Raw genomic sequence first — 16,745 nt, 5'->3', positions numbered from 1 at the left:
GATTTATCATCTATTTACGTATCCCATATCCTTTTGGTGATAGATTAGCGGCAAAAATATTAAAATAACAAAAAAAAGGTGCAAAGGCTTTTACCATTGCATTGCAATACAATACAAATACAAACAAACTAGGATGAAAATATCCATAAAAGCAAAGCTAGCGAATCGAGGCAGGGGCGGGACACATGACTGAAAATTACACTGGTATCAAAACTTTGGATAATACTCTTAAATTTTAATTGGTTGACTCAGTGTCCTGACCTTTCAACCAATAATTCTAATGCGATGATTGGAAACTTTTTATCATCATCATGGATTTATACACATTCATCATCCATTGTTAAGATCACTGATGAACAACCTACGTGATTTAACGAACAGACTGACTAATGTTGCAAATATTTCTGCAACATTGCAAAACTGTATGGCGCTCCACGCCGCTCCGACCAAGCAAAGTGTGCAAAAAGACCTGCAATGGAAGGATTGCAAGGCAGTGTGTTTATGGTTGTTGAAATATCTACTTAAAATTGTTAACAAAGAATAATCTTATGAATGTAAAGTGTATTTTGGTTAAATAAGTGTTTAAATAGTTCAAACACTAACGGACAGATTGTCGTTTAGGAAGGACCATTACATTCATCATCAAAAACAACAAAGAAATATAATATTTATTTATCCATCGTATTAAAGACCGAAGTTAAAATTTGAAGATTGATTCCAGTTTTCAGGGCCCGAAGGTCCGGTCTAACTAAACTGGTATAAATGTTATGATTTTTAATTTTAAAATTAGTACAAAATTGTCTTTAATACTAAAACATGAGTTACGAACGGACGGACTGATAAACAGGGCTAATTATAGAGTAGCTTCGCTACTTATAGAGATGTCTGTAGAGCTAGCCTATTTTAGGACGCTTTAAGAGATTATACTAAAAATAATTTTTAAAATCTGCAAAAAAAGCTGAATAGGAAATTCCTATATATATTACATAGAAAATGCTTACATTTTACTTTCTTAATTACAAATATTTTTAGCACATACTGTATCTAATAGGAAAATATAAAACATTGTTACATATTTACTTATATTGCCAAAATTCTTCAATTACTATTACTGTCCGCCTGTCCTTCTATCCGTCCCTTTTCTCAAGATAATAGTTTTTTTTTAGTTACCTTTATGATTAGCTATATTCGTTCTTAGAAAAGGCCTATTTTAGACAATATGGACTGTTTATTACCCTTGTCCCCAAAGTTTTTTTCATTTGTTGGCTTAATAACTTTGGGGACTTCAGTGAATTCTGATTGGTTGGATTATAAAATTGAGTGTCCAAATGTTTCAGCCAATAATTCTAATTCACATAATTTTATGTACATCAATTTTTCGGCCATTGTCTGATCCCTTTAGATCCCCGCATTATAGGCCAATCTCATTAAATCTAGGAAGATTTTCTACCATTAATCTATCCCTGTTACACTTTACACAAAATAAGTTTTCCCTTTTTAATTATCTGGTATAAAAATATTTGAACATATGAAGAAAAATAATATTAAAATACCTTCAACAAATAATCTTTTAATTAAAGAGCTAATATTTCTAAATATTTTTAATAGACATATTAGTTTTTGAATAATTAAAAAGATTTATAAACATTTTTGTTATAAATATAATAGGAACAATAGAATATTCGGTGAAGCTTCGTATTGGTCATTCCTTAGTCAATCAATTCTAAAATCATTATCAAACAAATTTAAAACAAAATTCAATCAAAAATAATTCTAAAATAGCTCAATTAGAATAATATTACATACACTAAAAGGATATTTTCAAAAGTTCATTTTCTTCTGTAATGTTTAAAGTTAAAGATTGACAAAATCCTTATGTGATAGTCTAACAACAAAAAAACTCTGGGAACGGCTAGAAATGTTTTGATTATGTGTCACCTGTTCATTTATAAAAAAAATCCCCCTACCACTAATTCTATATTGTGCAAGGAGGGAGGGGACATTAGACTGTAAAATATTCTGTTACTAAAAGTTTTATGAACATGCTGTCTCATTCGTTAGCTTAAAAACTTTGGGTGCCTTTATTGAAGTTATCACAGTGTTCTACTAAAAGACAAAATAGGGCCATAATCAACAAACAAACGTAAAACTACCATCCCTTATTTTGTAATTTATTTCAAAATAACATTATAGGAATTGGTTATTTTTTGATCAACTAAGCAATTCTGGGGAAACCGCCGTTATTCCTACAGGTCTAAATATTATTTATTTGTGATGTCGGGATTTAAGAGAGCAGCGGCTAATTAGTGAGGGTATGGTATATTTCATACACATATTTTTTTTACACTAAATACTAGATTCTAAAAAAACAAGTATAAATACATAAAATAACGAAGCTGAACATACCAGACGGTCAGACAAACGAGCATTTACAATTATAGAGAAGTAATAACATTTCAGAGAATTTAAGACCTGATTATAGGGATGCTAGGTCCCTAATAATTCTGCGAATCGCAATAATTAAATCTAGTGAATTGGATAATTATATCGAACAAAAATAGATTTCAAGGCCTTTTTGGTACTACGTATAGAGCTGCTATGTTTTCTAAACTGTGACTATAGCTGTTCTAGAATCGTGGCGACCCTAAATATATTTTCTTTTTGTTCGTGTAATATTATTGTTTTTAAAATAAGTAATTTTATCCAGCTCTTAACGAAATTAATTCGGAAAAAATCACGAAACCTATACGTGTTTTTCAGCTGTCGCCCCCCAAATATTATTTTGGATTTAATTCCCTTGTTGGTTATACCTTATTCCTGATTTTTTTCAAAATTGTTGGGTATTTAATAAAAGTGGTAAAAGCTAACAACAAATACTTTCCAGGCCCTTAATTAATTATGCAACCTCTATGATTAAATTTGCTGTTGGGTTTGTAAAATTGTCTGGCCCTGTATTCGAAGGGTTAAAAGCCATTCCAAGACTTTTATTTATAAAACCCCCATTAATACGTCAATAGCTATCCAAACATGGAAATCTTAATCGGTTCAGTGGTTAATGAGATATTAACGGACAAAATAAATAGGATATAATAATAATATTAGGATTTATTTATGATAGCTGAAAATTGCAACATCTAACACATAAAAATCCTAGATTAACCTAAACAAAAATATTCCACAAATAATGTAACATTATCTTATTCATTTCCATTTCTCTGCTAGTGTACATTCACTTCCACATATTTTACCCACCGTGTAAATTATTTCATACTCGCCAAAAGAAATACTAACAAATAATAAGGTATGTTTAAGCGAATTGCATTGGGGTTGGGGATTTTGTAATGTAATAATCTGATGTGTCGGTGCATTCTCCAAAATTGCCTTTGAGCAGTAAAAATCTTCCTTAAGTGGCGTGCAAAGAGATTTAAAAGTGGGGTACAAAGTATTGTGGGAGGTAGTCCTCTCAAATTTCTTATTAGTTTATGGGGTAATGAACACCTAAGCAACCAGCCTCCTTTGATTCTTTTTGTTTAAAACTTTTTGATAGGCTAGGTTTGGTTATAATGGGTACCGAGTATCCCCGTAGGGTTAGGTGATTGCAGTTATAATCTCTGAAGGGTTAGCGTTCTTCTCTAAGCTTAACACTAGGGATAAAACTATCCTTTTTTATTTATTTCAATAATATGGGGATGGGGTTATCAGTGCTCAACAGTAATTTGGTGTGAGACCACCTAAAATCGGATGTATCCTAATCGTTAAAAAGTTGAAACTAGCCGCTTATTAATACACATCAGGCAGACATGGCACCACCAGGTCACCCCCAGAAAGCGCTAACATTTACTATTTAGGTGCTTTTTAGCTCAGAGCAGTGGAAACAAAGCAGAAGTGTCTGTGGACAAGTGCGAAGCATGAGTTTGGCGCTGCCTTGGACAAGATGGCGAAGCCGCCCAAGTTCCTGAGGCTTGCTATATATTCTGATACTGATACTGATAGTCAATAAAATCATTATTATAATAAAGTAAAGGATCTGTATGTGTCTGTCTGTGTGTCTCTGAAAACCGAAGGATATCGCTAACCACTCTAGCAATATGGTTCTCCTTTAAAGGTAGTTTTTCAGCTATTATTTACAGCTATTTCTCCCAAGAGAAATCACAAAAAAATCAAATAATAAATAGGGGGCGTATCCGCTAGGAAAAAATAAGGTGGTTGGGACAGTATCTCGTTTGTGGAAATGAAGGTACACCTTCTTTGTCATTCCATTTGATTTCATTCCCTTGATACAAAAACATTTTATCAATATACAATTATTTATATACCAAGCTTCTCATTATGTCTTGTAAGTCGGTTTTGATTGTGTAAATTAAAACAAATATAGAATTGATAGAAGAGGTAAAAAAGCTTATACATATACATGTATATTCAAAATTATTAATTGACAGAAAGACTTTTACTTTGTATTTAAGATAAGACATTTTATTCGGATAATTTTATTAAAGCTTTTGCTTTTTTTCAGGTCCTCGTTACAATTCCTTTGGCAATTGGACATTTTATCAGCCTTTTAGTATTTACGTTATTATCTAATTAAGTTCAAGAAAAATTAAATCTAGGGAGAGCAGCAATAACAATTTAACATTTTTAATTGAAAAATTATTAGTAGTCTCAATTAAGCGTAAATAACTGACACAACCCAATGACGTATGAGGGGATGTACAGACAGACTGCGAATACGAGTATAGAGTAGCTCCGATACAATTTAATAATCAATAATCTAACAAAGTATTTCTAAAAAATACACATTTATTAAACATATAAAACTGGTTAGAAATAGGCAGATTAATGGGATTATTATTATAGGATATATTTATTATGATATATATATTAAAGGCTTGGACGTCCTGTTTCTTAGTTAGGTAAGAAACGACGTACTTGAACACGTGGGAAATATAGATACCGCCAGCCTAGACTTATAGGCTTGTATCTAACCGAGTGCAGACGGGAGGAAGCGTATTCACTCTTTGGCCTGCAACAATCAACTAGCCCTCAACACAGCAGGATGGAGTATGGTGGCGGTTACCAGTGGAGGTCTGACTCAGCCAGAGAAGTATAGGAATGTGAACAGGGATAAGGATACATAAACTTGGGTGTATATTACCACACTTGCCCCCTCTGAGGGAATATGAAATATTCCCTCACAGTTGACCTGCACGCCGGCTTCTGCGGGTTGATGTGGTACTCGCAGGTTCTTCGATTGCGGCCATGGCCCTCTCTACGATATCCACAGGATTGGGTTCAGCGGGAGTAGGATTTTCTGGAGCTGCTGGAGGCTCTGGAGCGACAGCATTCTGGAGGGCTAACATGCCCTCACAGGGAGCCGTGGCTACTGGATCTTCAGAGGCAGCGCCAGCCTGCGGATTAACAGGCAGATCAATTCCAGATGGAAAGAGCTCATTGATTTGATTATCGAGCTCTGTGTCACTGTTTTCCTCTGCAGGATCCAGGACCTCTGGATTGCCTTCTCTATCGGTAGGCCTGTACTCATCAGAGCATTCAGAACCGCCATAATGGGAGATCAGCTCAACTCCATCATCATCTGGCCGGGGTACGTCCCCAGCGGGAAGGGATGCCTCTATGGGTGCCACATTCTGCCCAGGTACATTCATTACATTACAACGAGTATTAATATATTTAATTACCCTGTCAGAGTTTTGGTCCAACAGTCGACTAGTGGCCTCAATAACCGTGGTCATTCTTGATTTTAACTCAACGGTCGAGTCCTCAGAGACGGTGCGAATTTTGTCGCGTAAAGTTCTGCGGTTCCGCAGTAATTCTGCGGAAATTTCAATAAGGCGCTTGCCATGTTGTATATATGCTTTCTCAACAAATGAAGCATTGCTAGCAATTTTAGTTTCCAGACTTCTCTGGAAGGGGAGAAGAGCTTCCTCCATTGCTTCTTTTACAGTGGAGGATAGGACTTTTTTCCATTCCTCAGCGGTCACCCAAAAAGCCTTAGGCTCACTTTTATTTTCCGCTAATGTCTCTTTCTTTTTAGGGGGTAATGGAGGCGGTTGAATTTCCACCTTAGCCTTTTTGGCTACTGGGCCGCCGCTGCCTGTTGGTGTTGGCGGACGTTTTTCTACCGCTTTTGGGGCAGATTTTACAGCGACTACCTCCAATTCAGGTGAGGCACTACGTTTTGGCGGTGATTCCACCCGATTTTTTTGCGGTTCCCCTCCCCTATTTTGTTCCGTTAGAGGCCTGGTTCTAGGCCTGGCTTTATCGGAATATTCGTTGGCTTCTAAGTTTTTAGCCTGCCGCAATTTTTCTTGCAAGTCTAGGAGTTCCTTTGGAACATCTTTTCTCGCGGTGCGGTAAACGTGGATTGACTTTGAGACACATTGCAGGTCACTAAGGTTTTCAGGGTTGCGCGGCGGTTTTACACGCGGCTGATACCTGTTTTCATCAGGTTCATAGTAGGCTTCCTCAGGGCCGCCCTGGGGATAGCCATGATTGCTGTCATAGTAATAGTCCTCTTCATTGTAAAAGGGTGCCTCTTCATATTCTCGACGGTATGAAGAGTGACCGGCCCCATGGGAGTGGTGAAAACCCCTTGAAAAATTCCGCCTGGGATATCCTAAAACAAAAATAATAAACTTAAAATTAAGAGTCATTAATTCCTTATACCGAATAAGGAAATATTTTTACAAAGACGACCTTTAGAGACGACAATTTTATAGGTATATATGCTTGATACAGGTCGTCCGTTTTTGAGGGGATTAGTTTTCCCCATTATTTGCAAAATCCCGCAATTCGTGCGTTTCACTCGTACCTCCTTCCTTGTACGCGTGAATTTTGGTGCAGGCTAATATGTAGATAATAAAAGCGACGCATAATAACGACCCTATTCCTGTAAGGATGGCTGCTACTACAAGCACTATATGATACCAAGTACTGGATAGAAAATCAACCACCTTATGATACGTTTGAATAAACCAGGAATCAGTTATTTTTACTTCAAAATTATTGGAGTCTGCGGCAAGTTGGCTGAGGTATAAATCCTCGGCACTTTCTGAGAAATTAGTTTTTTCTAGGCTTTGCCAAGAATGATATAGAAATAAGCTAATCGGTTTATCCATAAGATATTGATTTACATTTAGTATTTGCATACCCTGCCCTTGATTACCGAGGAATTTTCCTTGGTACAAATGTAAGAAAATTGGATTTTCGGCACATTTAGTCGGGGTTAAATGGGTGGTATTAACCAATCTGCGTGAAAATGGGGATATTCCCATAGTCTTATTATTAAATGAAACCGAAAAATGATCCACAAAACAGGGTAGATTTTCTCCCAAAGAAACATTGATTTTAAGACTGTCGCACTGTATTACTAAATCCAGCTCACCGAGCGCCCTAACTAGTTTTTTACGATGAGTCTGAATACTGCTTTTAGACAGAAAATGGTTCTGTAAACAGCGAGTTTCGGGGACAATTAATTTGTTATATTGTTGGTAGGAATAGAAAATCTCTAGTGGTAACATATCATCTTTTTCCTTAGCGTTTAAGAGTGGGAAATATGGTTTTATAGCATTTGTGAACCATACCATTAAGTTATCAATATTAGTTTTGTAATAAAATAATTCGGGAATTAGACTTTCAAAATGTTTTTTATCTTTAAGTTCTAGTGCTAGAGTAATTTGGGGATCGATCACTAGATATTTTTGGGTACCCTGTTCTCCTTCAAATGTAAACAATGAAATATTAAAGATGTCTACCGTTCGCCAAGGAGAAGTGAATTTTTGTGCGCTATCAGTTTTATCATCTGAGATAATCCTATCGTAGCCTAATCTCAGATTGTGATCTAAACAATTGTTTCCCACCCAGTGACTGCCCAGGTAACAGCCCGCTTTTGTTTGTAATAATTCAACAGGCTCAGCCTGGACCCCTATTTGTTTTTCCTCAAATGTCCCAGGGATAAAAATGCCGTTAATGTTTACGCCGTTCCCCTCGCAGGCGGGGTCGATGCCGTTAAGGATGTTGTTGGGGTAAGTAAGTGTCCCGTTTACCAGGAAACGCGTGTATGACATCTGGTGTTCATACACTGAGACTGATTTTCCTTCAAAGTTAAATATTTTAGTTTTGGACATGGTGTAACAGTCTTCATAAGTTACGAGGTTCGGTATCTCTACAAGAGCTGGAGCAGCGAGGTGTATGTGGCTATATCTGCCACAATACCAGTAATGAGTACTGGTTCGGAGGTGGCAACGAATTCCAGGTATAATTTTTCTTTCAACCTTTTGCAGCAGGTGAAATTGTTTTTGTTCTATTTTAGTAATATTAAGAAACGCAGCGCATTCAGAGATTTTCAAACGCGGATTTTCGTTTGCTACACATTGAGTCGCATCTATTTGTATTATTTCGGACGCATTTGATTTTGCCAAAATAATAAAAAGCCCCAAGAATCCCAAAATAAATTTACCTCGAGCTCCTGGTGCCTTTGCCAAATGATGCTGCATTTTATTTTTATGCTTCTCGTTTTTCTCTGAAATATGTTAATTAGTTAGTTTTAACATATATTGTTTATTTTCGTTATTATACATACGTAGATTAAGCTATATACATTTGCCACCTTGGTTTTATATAATACATTTATATACATTTTATTTTTTCCTTTTAATTGGGTTATGCAGTCCGATTTGGACATGTATGCGGTTATCCCCCCCTTGTGACCTAGTTTTTCTTTCTTCTTCTAATATATACTTAGGTACTATGCTTTGTTTGTTAACGTTAATAACCTTTTCAGGGCTGGATTGTTTGGGTCTTTGTGCGAAGAAAGAAGCCTCGGACGGGACGGTTTCTTCCAAGAAACTATTTTCGACGTGAATTTGAGGACCGGATGACCGATCTGCGCCAGGGGGTTCTTGGTCTTTGGGCTGTGACTCAAATGGTGAGTTTTTTTCCATTATATCCCCTCCCCCATCACAATCCACCTCCCCCTGGGGTAAATCCTGACTAGTTTCAGGGTTTTTATCTATAAAATCGTCACCATCGTTATCTAGGTAGGTAAAATCGTCATTTTCCATACCTTTATTATCGTTTATTTCGGTTTGCCCGGTATTATCTATTCCTAAGGTTATTTCCTCAGACGGGACGATTTCCTCAATAGGAAAGACGTTAAAGGAAAGTGTTTCCCCGAATAATTCTACTTTAGAATCTATTTTCCGTATTTTATCTCTACTAACAACTTGGTTAGTTTTTATTGGATTTGATCCAAAGGGACTGAGCTCAAAAAGGGCCTCTGAGAATTTTTTCGTTACAATAAAAGGACCCCCATAGAAAGATTGCAATTTTTTACTGACCCCTATTTTGACTAGGTTAAAAAATGCAAAGACCACGTCGTTAACGAAAAGGGGAGATGAAGCCTTCCTAGATTTATTTTGAAACTCTAAATAAATCTTAGATTTTTTGGAAACCTGTGCAATAATTTCTTCCAAATTTTTTAGGTAGTTCAAGTAAGACCTGCAGTCAATGTCCTGTCTTTTCTGCAAGATTGGAGAAAAGAAATCGAGATTGAGAGTTGGTTGCCTGCCGAACATGAGGTAATAAGGCGTATACCCCGTTCTTCTAGACGTACTAGAGTTAATTACAAAAGTGGTCAAGGCTAATTTTCTTGCCCAGTCTTTACTTTCAAATCGGTCATCGGATCTAAGACCTGCATAAATGCTTTGATTATGCCTTTCACATGGGTTACTATTAGGGTTTCTTGGGGGAATAAGTTTAGTTTCGATACCTAGTTCATCCATAACCTTTTTGAAAACTTCCCCAGTAAAATTTGTTCCCCTGTCACTTCTCAATGACCGAAATAAGCCGTAGATGGGTACCACCTGTTCAAGGATGACCTTCACCGTGCTTTCCACGGTGGCGTCCTTGATGGGGTGAGCGATAATATACCTAGAGAATAGGTCAACCAGTATAAATATGTAGCGGACATGTTGTCCTTGAAAATAGTTAGTGGTTAAAGGACCGATAAGGTCTACTGACACCTGGCCAAAAATCTCGTGACTAATGGCTGAATGGGTGATAGGTTGCTTGTGTTTAGGTACCTGTCCTATTTTTCTTAGGCAGGTAATACAATTTTTAATGCGTGATTCGACAAATTTATTAATTCCTATAAGGAAGAATCTTTCATTTATCTTGCGTGTTGTTTCGTTAACCCCCTTGTGACCTATACTATTATTATGTGCCAATTCGAAAACTTTATTATATAATCCAATGGGTACGACGGGTCTTTCAATGAATGTTCCATTGCTAAGAGGTTGTCTAAATATTAGAAGTCCTTCCATAACGTATAAATGTTCTATTAGCTTAAAAAGGACCTCTTTCCGGCCGGTTAGTTCAGCTTTTTCAAAGCTCGACAACTTCTTTTTTTCGAATATCCACCTACGAATTTCAGATAATACTTGATCTTTTTGTGTTTCAGATTGCCAAACATTGTTCACACCGACTTCCGAAGCCGAATGTAACTCAAAGATCTGGTCTTGGTATGGGCAATCCTGTTCATAAGGATCCAAGGTAAATGAGCTAGTACATTTTTCACAATCGGTTTCCTTATGTTCTTTGCATAAAAATTGCCCTCTAGATAAATTGTCGGCATTACAATGGTCCCTACCCTTTCGATGAATTACTGTAAAGTCAAAACTTTGGATGAAGTAAATCCATCTTACAGTTACACCATTTATTGTTCCTTTTTGCCATTTTTTGTAATGAACTAAGGAAATCGAATCTGTACGCACAATAAAGTTTCTGAATCTTAAATAATGAAGAAAGGTTTTAAGAACAAATACTAGACATGCTAATTCGCCTTTATAACTTGGATAATTTTTCTCTGCCCCGTTACATTTTTTGGAACATATTCCAATAATTCTTTCTACCCCCCCCTGATTTTGGCTGAGAATTCCAGCGAAATAACTCGTAGAAAAATCTACGTCTACTATAAAGGGGTTAGGATTATCCCACTGGGGGTAGCCTTTACTTATAGAATTTGAGAACATATTTATGAAATTTTCCCAATCTTTTGATAGGGAATTAGTCCATTCGATAATTTTATCATTTCTGTGTTCATCTAGGGTGCAAGAATTTTTTGCATATGATGGGAAATAGGCCCTATAATAATTGGAGAAGCCCAGGAAACGCTGGAGTTCCTTGCCTGTCCTGGGCCTGCTCCAATTTTTAATTTGTTCTAAATATTCGGGGTTCATTTTAAGTCCTTGGGAACTGACTATATGACCTAAATATGTACATTCGGATGTGAAAAATTTACATTTGGCTAGATTTAATTTAAGTTTTGCTATTTTTAGGACTCCGAAGAGTTTTCTGAGATGTTTCAGATGTTCATCAACATTCTTTGAGAATATAATAAGATCATCAAGGTAAGATATTATAAATTCATATAAGCCAGGGATAAGGGTTAGGACCTTATCCATCAAGTGGCAGAAAACACTTGGCGCGTTACACAGTCCAAACGGCAGTTTCTTGAAAAGATACTGCCTGTTAAGGGCTGTGAACGCGGTCAAGTGTTTACTTTCCTTCGAAATGGCTAGCGCATGGAATGCGCTAGTCAAATCGAGGGTGGTAAATACATTACCAGTGCCTAATTTTTCTAAATTACTAGAAATCAGGGGAAGGGGCCAATTAATTTTTCGTGTTACACTATTAAGCGCACGAAAGTCGATAACGAACCTAAGCTTGCCTTCCCCCCCAGCCGTCGGTTTTTTCTTTACCGCAAAGATTGGGGAGGACCACTCGCTGTAGCCCTCCTCAATGACGCCCCCCCTTAGCCAATTTTCAATTTGTTCTTTTAATTTGGCTTCGTATAATGGGTTTAACTGAATGTTTCTAGCCTTAATAGGTTTAGCCCCGGGGATCAAGTCTATTTTATACTGTAAGAGGTCACAGTTACCGATATCAGCATCATCAGCCGAAAATATATCAAAATGATCAAGGCATAATTTTACTACCTTTTCCTTCATCCCTGGGTTGTTTTTGATAAGATCACTATTTTCTAAATCTAATTTTTCTTTAATGAATTTAATTCTTTTAAGAAGTATAGTTCCTGATAATTCATTTATTTGATTAATACTTTTATTGCAGGAATTTGGGGGATCTGATTCGAATTCAAAGCAATATCCAACTTTAACGTTATCCAATAAGGTAATATTTTTTCCTGCTAAATTAACAAAATTTACCCAACATTCTCCTTTCTCATTTACATTATAAATACCCTCCATAAGCATTAAGCCGTTATGGCTTGTCATTTTAGAATTATTTGGGGATATATACAGCTTCCTATTTTTCTGATGAATAGGAATTGTTATAATTGTTGTATTCCCCCCCGGCAAGAATGTTGTTTTCTTTGCTAATTTTACGCATGTTTTATTTTGTTTTAATGTCCCAGTACCCCCCTTGTTACTCCAATTTATTCCCGGGATAAGGGAGTTTTGTTCCGTATGAACATTACTTGTAGGAATTAGGGGTATGTTTTTACTTTCTTCAACTATATTAATTGTTGAATTTTCTATGGGGATTTGCTCGCCATTGGGGAGCTCAAAGGAGAACTTATCTAATAATAAATTAATTCGATTAACTTTGAGAAATTCATATCCTAGATTTATAATTTTAGACGTCGTTTCAGGGATGTAAAACGTTTCTTCGAATATTTTATCTGACCCATCAAAGCTGAATTTTAAACTTACATGTCCTATGATATTTACTGGTTTTAAATCTACAGACAGAGCGCTAAGATTGGCGGGGGTGAATGTGATTTTATTATCATCTAAAATTTCTCTAGAAATAAGGGACCTAAAGTTATTTCCTGTATCCACTAAAGCGGTTTGCAGGAATTCCCCCCCCACGGGATTAAGAACTTTTAGTTTTGCACAGATAGGCATTATAAAATAAATTATATTTTTAGTCGAAGCCTAAGATGCATATTTTCCAAGATCCCCACCTCAGCGGTTAGGCGATGGTAATCCTCACACAGAGACTTCCTGTGTTCCAGGTATAGTTGTCTGTCGAAATTTTTTAAATAATAAAATGTTTTAACAATATGGTTAATTGTTAAAATAATTTTGTATAGCTTTCTGGGTTTCATTAAGTTTTTATCAAGCGCTTTTCAGCTCCAGAAATGTCTCAATAAGCATGAGAATGTTAATAGTTCTAAAGAAACTACTTAATTTTTATACGGGTCCTTATTTATATACTTGGATATATGATAGAAACCTATCGGAATATAACTGAAATAAAAAGTTTTAAAGGATTGAAGGGCTACAAAGTAGCTTAAAAATAAGTGTTCAGCTTGCAACTAACAAGACATTAAAAACAGACTGACTTATTTTTTGACTTACATCTGTATTTATACAAAATATAGTGTCATTAGTCAGTATCTGATTCACGATACAAATAATTTAAGGTTAGCGCTAAATTATAGCTCAAAAAATTATTAGATATGGTTAATATAATAAAGAGGGTCAATGATGACTGGTTTATTATTCTGATATTGTTACTATTTATACTTAATTTTTTCCACCTATGGGGTAGAACAAGCTTATATATTTACTAGAGTATAATTAATGCTGAAATCAGCTTAAAAAAATAGGATGTGGTTTGTAGTAACTGCTTTGGTAGTAACTGGCCTCGATTAATAATGTGCATTCACTTTATATAGAATTTTTATTCCACTGGTAATCCTAGCGGAAGCTAATAGAACTAACTTTTATTTCATTCTGCTAGTAATCCTAGCGGAAAATAATTTAATCAAAATGTTTTAAGATTTTATTAATCACATCTTAAGTGATTAAAGATTTTAATTTTTAAATGCTGCTTGATTGCAGCTCAAAAATGAGTAAATGATAACAACAAAGAACTGAAGGACAACTGAATTAGATTTGAAAATTTGCTTGTATTTATACAGATTTTCCATAGACCCCCCCCCTTCTTAACCTTATCATTTACTTATACGGACCGCGGTAGCATTCTAGGCGACATCTTTCGGATACATAATAAATTAAATATAGTTCTATTATTGTCACTGTACAAAATGCAATAATATGTATCCATATGGATAAGTTAATATACATAATTGCTGAGATATTTCAGCTACAAAAATCAGAGGCAAAGAGTGAGCAACTCTCAGATAAAATTGATACTGAGGGTTCAACTCAAAAATCATTGTTTATATACAGATAATTCGCTTAAGTTCCCCTAGCGGTTAAAAATTAAACTAGAATGTTTTAGATTCTACTATATATACATTCAAAATATACGATATTTACATATTAGATAAGTCGTGCGATATTAAAAATAAATACTACTAAATAGAAAATAGGTATTCACTTATTAGCTTCTTGATAAAGACTATTAGATTTTTAAAAAAAAATGGAAATATTAAGTGCATGTGAAATGCTCCTCAGGTTACTTCCCTATTTCCCCCAATTTCCTGTATCAGCTACATTTGGATAGGGAAAGGAGGGGGAGGAGTTTATTTTGTGTTGCTTAGTCAGACTTAATAACAATAATTTGTTTTATTTTTTCGCGCCAAAGCATTGCTTGGCAAGGGATATTTGATATTAAGGAATTTGCAAGCTTAGCTTGGCATGGGATATTTTGTTTATCTTTCATATCAAAATATGAAACTCATTCAGCAAATTTTTATTTTCTGGGATAGGGACAATTAATATCGAATAAATCCATTTTTATATTTAGAGGACGTGATTTTTAACAATCGCTTGAACATATTTATCTATTTCAGATTCTTCGCTGGCTTCCTGATCCATTTGGTTGATAGTTTTACGCGCATACTGCTCAGGTATTTTATTACTATTACTTGGAGCTTTTCTGGGCGTGAATTTACTCCGTGTTTTACCAAAGCGGGACTCAGGATTTGGGGGCTCCCCAGCTTTCTTTTTGTTGCAATTTTGCACTACATGGCCAGGGATATTACAATGCCAGCATTTAATATTTTTACTCCTCCCATTAAAGGCTCCTATAACGCCCTCGATTTGATCCCAAGCAATAGGATCATCCTCATGGTCTACCCAAGAAGGAACCTCGTCAGGTTCTTCGGTTAAGTTTTCCTTATACATTGCCGTGTTAGTGGGGATATTATCTTCGATAATACTGATTATGGGTTGTTTTTTCGTTTCCGCAGAATTTTTAGGTAGGAACATTTCCATGGCTTGAGAATAGCAAGCAGAAAGGTTTTCCTTGCTAATATGGCCAGACCCATCCCAGTTAACGTATCTCTGTCCGAGATTAATAAGTTTATTTAAGTAAGCGTTGTAATCGTCCAAAAATTGCATACTCTCAACATAATTAGCCATGTCTATGGCAAGGTTGGTATACAGCAGATTTTTGCTAACGTTAAGATAGAATTCTTTCCACTTCTTTTTAGGTATGAGACCAGGATTCATGAGTTTGAACACCCTAAGTTTGTTTTCAAAATAGGTGTCAAGGGGTTGATTAGTCTCCTGTTTTAGGTTGTAGAAGTACTGAGAGGCTACTTCTGGATCCGAGAAAGGAGTGACCAGCCTCCTAATCATCAGGTAATAACTTAAAGCAGATAAGGCCTGATTTCTTTCAGGCGTAATTAAGTCTCCTAATCGTTCCCCTCTAGAGTCATAAATTCGCTGGTATAAAATATCCTTAAAAAGGATTGGGTCACAGATTCTATATGTCTTTGCAACCCTCCACATATTAGAAAAGAAGTTATCAAAGTCAGCCCTACCGTCCCACCTAGGGGCATCCCTCGCAAAATCGGAATCCCATTTTTGTCCCTTAATAAAGCATTCTTTAATAAAGTCATCGTCGGCGGCGCTAGTTGTTGCCGTTGCGGCTGCGCCTGTGTTTGGCGTATTTCTTGTAGAGGGTCTATTTGCTACATTGGGTGCAGACCTTGTAGTTTTACGGAGGGGTTCTAACGACTTAATCCTATCAGGGATAAAGGGAATCCTTTCTAGCAAGGTTTTTTCATATTCAGTTAGAGAAGTTTCTCTTACATTCATCCAATTGTCATTATCCGCCGGACCTATAAAGCCTACAATTGAATAGGCCATACAACCTGGGGCTGTCATCCTATCCTTGGCGACCCATTCAACCACGTTTATCTTTTGCTGGACCGATATACGGTCATAAAAAGTGGCATTAATTGAATCATCACCTATGGTGTTAAAATGAGTCATGTTAAGACTTTCGTTTAGCGTTTTTTCCGCAAACAATGGGCCAAGATTTCCGTCCGCTGGGAGTTTTGATACTCTGCGTTTTAGATCTAAAATGTCGGTATCGGCTAATAATCTGCGATGTGATTCTGTGTCCTTAAACCCTGCCCATTTTGTTTCTAATTCGAGCTGCATAATCTCGGATTCTTGTTTTATTAAATCTCTATAATGTGCCGAATATTCGTTTAACTTATCATTTAACGCTTCCGATATGAGATCTTTGATTTTTTCAGGGGAAAGCGGGTCAGCCTGCTGCTGCTGCTGCTGCTGCTGCGAGGTGCCAGAGACGGCCGGAGCCGGCGGAGGCGGCGGTTTTTGTTTATCATCATTTTTCTTATCGGTCATGGTGCTGGAGTGTAGTGTTCGTTAACACTGATTTGTCTACCACGAAACTTTTTAAGAACTTGGGAATATCCCTTTCTTCCTGTTTTAAGGAGAAAATATGAAAATGTGTGAAATTAAATACTAGTGTGAAAATAA

General features: G+C 36.2%; 1 protein-coding gene across 3 annotated transcripts; it reads left to right on the top strand.

Annotated features, from left to right (window-relative positions):
* The first annotated feature begins 6,062 nt into the window (after nt 1-6,062).
* LOC145328622 (uncharacterized) lies at nt 6,063-16,715 on the top strand. 3 transcript variants are annotated; one of them, XM_080172379.1, is made up of 10 exons: nt 6,063-6,178; nt 8,132-8,269; nt 8,798-8,941; nt 9,498-9,593; nt 10,475-10,566; nt 11,352-11,423; nt 12,145-12,204; nt 12,965-13,051; nt 14,801-14,857; nt 15,528-15,637. In XM_080172379.1, the coding sequence occupies exons 3-7, from the start codon at nt 8,891-8,893 to the stop codon at nt 12,188-12,190; spliced, it is 357 nt and encodes a 118-aa protein (XP_080028505.1). In that variant the 5' UTR covers nt 6,063-6,178; nt 8,132-8,269; nt 8,798-8,890; the 3' UTR covers nt 12,191-12,204; nt 12,965-13,051; nt 14,801-14,857; nt 15,528-15,637. The 3 variants fall into 3 exon arrangements, with proteins under 3 accessions (XP_080028505.1, XP_080028504.1, XP_080028503.1); XM_080172378.1 differs by lacking the exon at nt 6,063-6,178 and adding an exon at nt 16,499-16,715 and having other exon boundaries at nt 7,656-8,941; nt 15,528-15,593; XM_080172377.1 differs by lacking the exon at nt 6,063-6,178 and having other exon boundaries at nt 7,656-8,269.
* The last annotated feature ends 30 nt before the right edge of the window (nt 16,716-16,745 follow it).

This window comes from Acartia tonsa, chromosome 9 (genome assembly GCF_053477335.1).
Source record: "Acartia tonsa isolate MP-2025a chromosome 9, ASM5347733v1, whole genome shotgun sequence".
In the NCBI taxonomy this organism is placed as follows: Eukaryota; Metazoa; Arthropoda; class Copepoda; order Calanoida; family Acartiidae; genus Acartia; species Acartia tonsa.
The sequence above is the reverse complement of the archived record's forward strand: the minus strand, read 5'-3'. Positions and strand labels throughout refer to the sequence as shown.

Bases quoted from the DNA above. Each gene is read 5' to 3' on its own strand.
- LOC145328622 (XM_080172378.1), top strand. From the start codon at position 8,891: ATGACCGATCTGCGCCAGGGGGTTCTTGGTCTTTGGGCTGTGACTCAA. The intron at 8,942-9,497 runs GTGAGTTTTTTT...CAAATTTTTTAG, and splicing joins TTTGGGCTGTGACTCAAATG to GTAGTTCAAGTAAGACCTGC. The intron at 11,424-12,144 runs GTAAGATATTAT...CTTTTATTGCAG, and splicing joins AATATAATAAGATCATCAAG to GAATTTGGGGGATCTGATTC.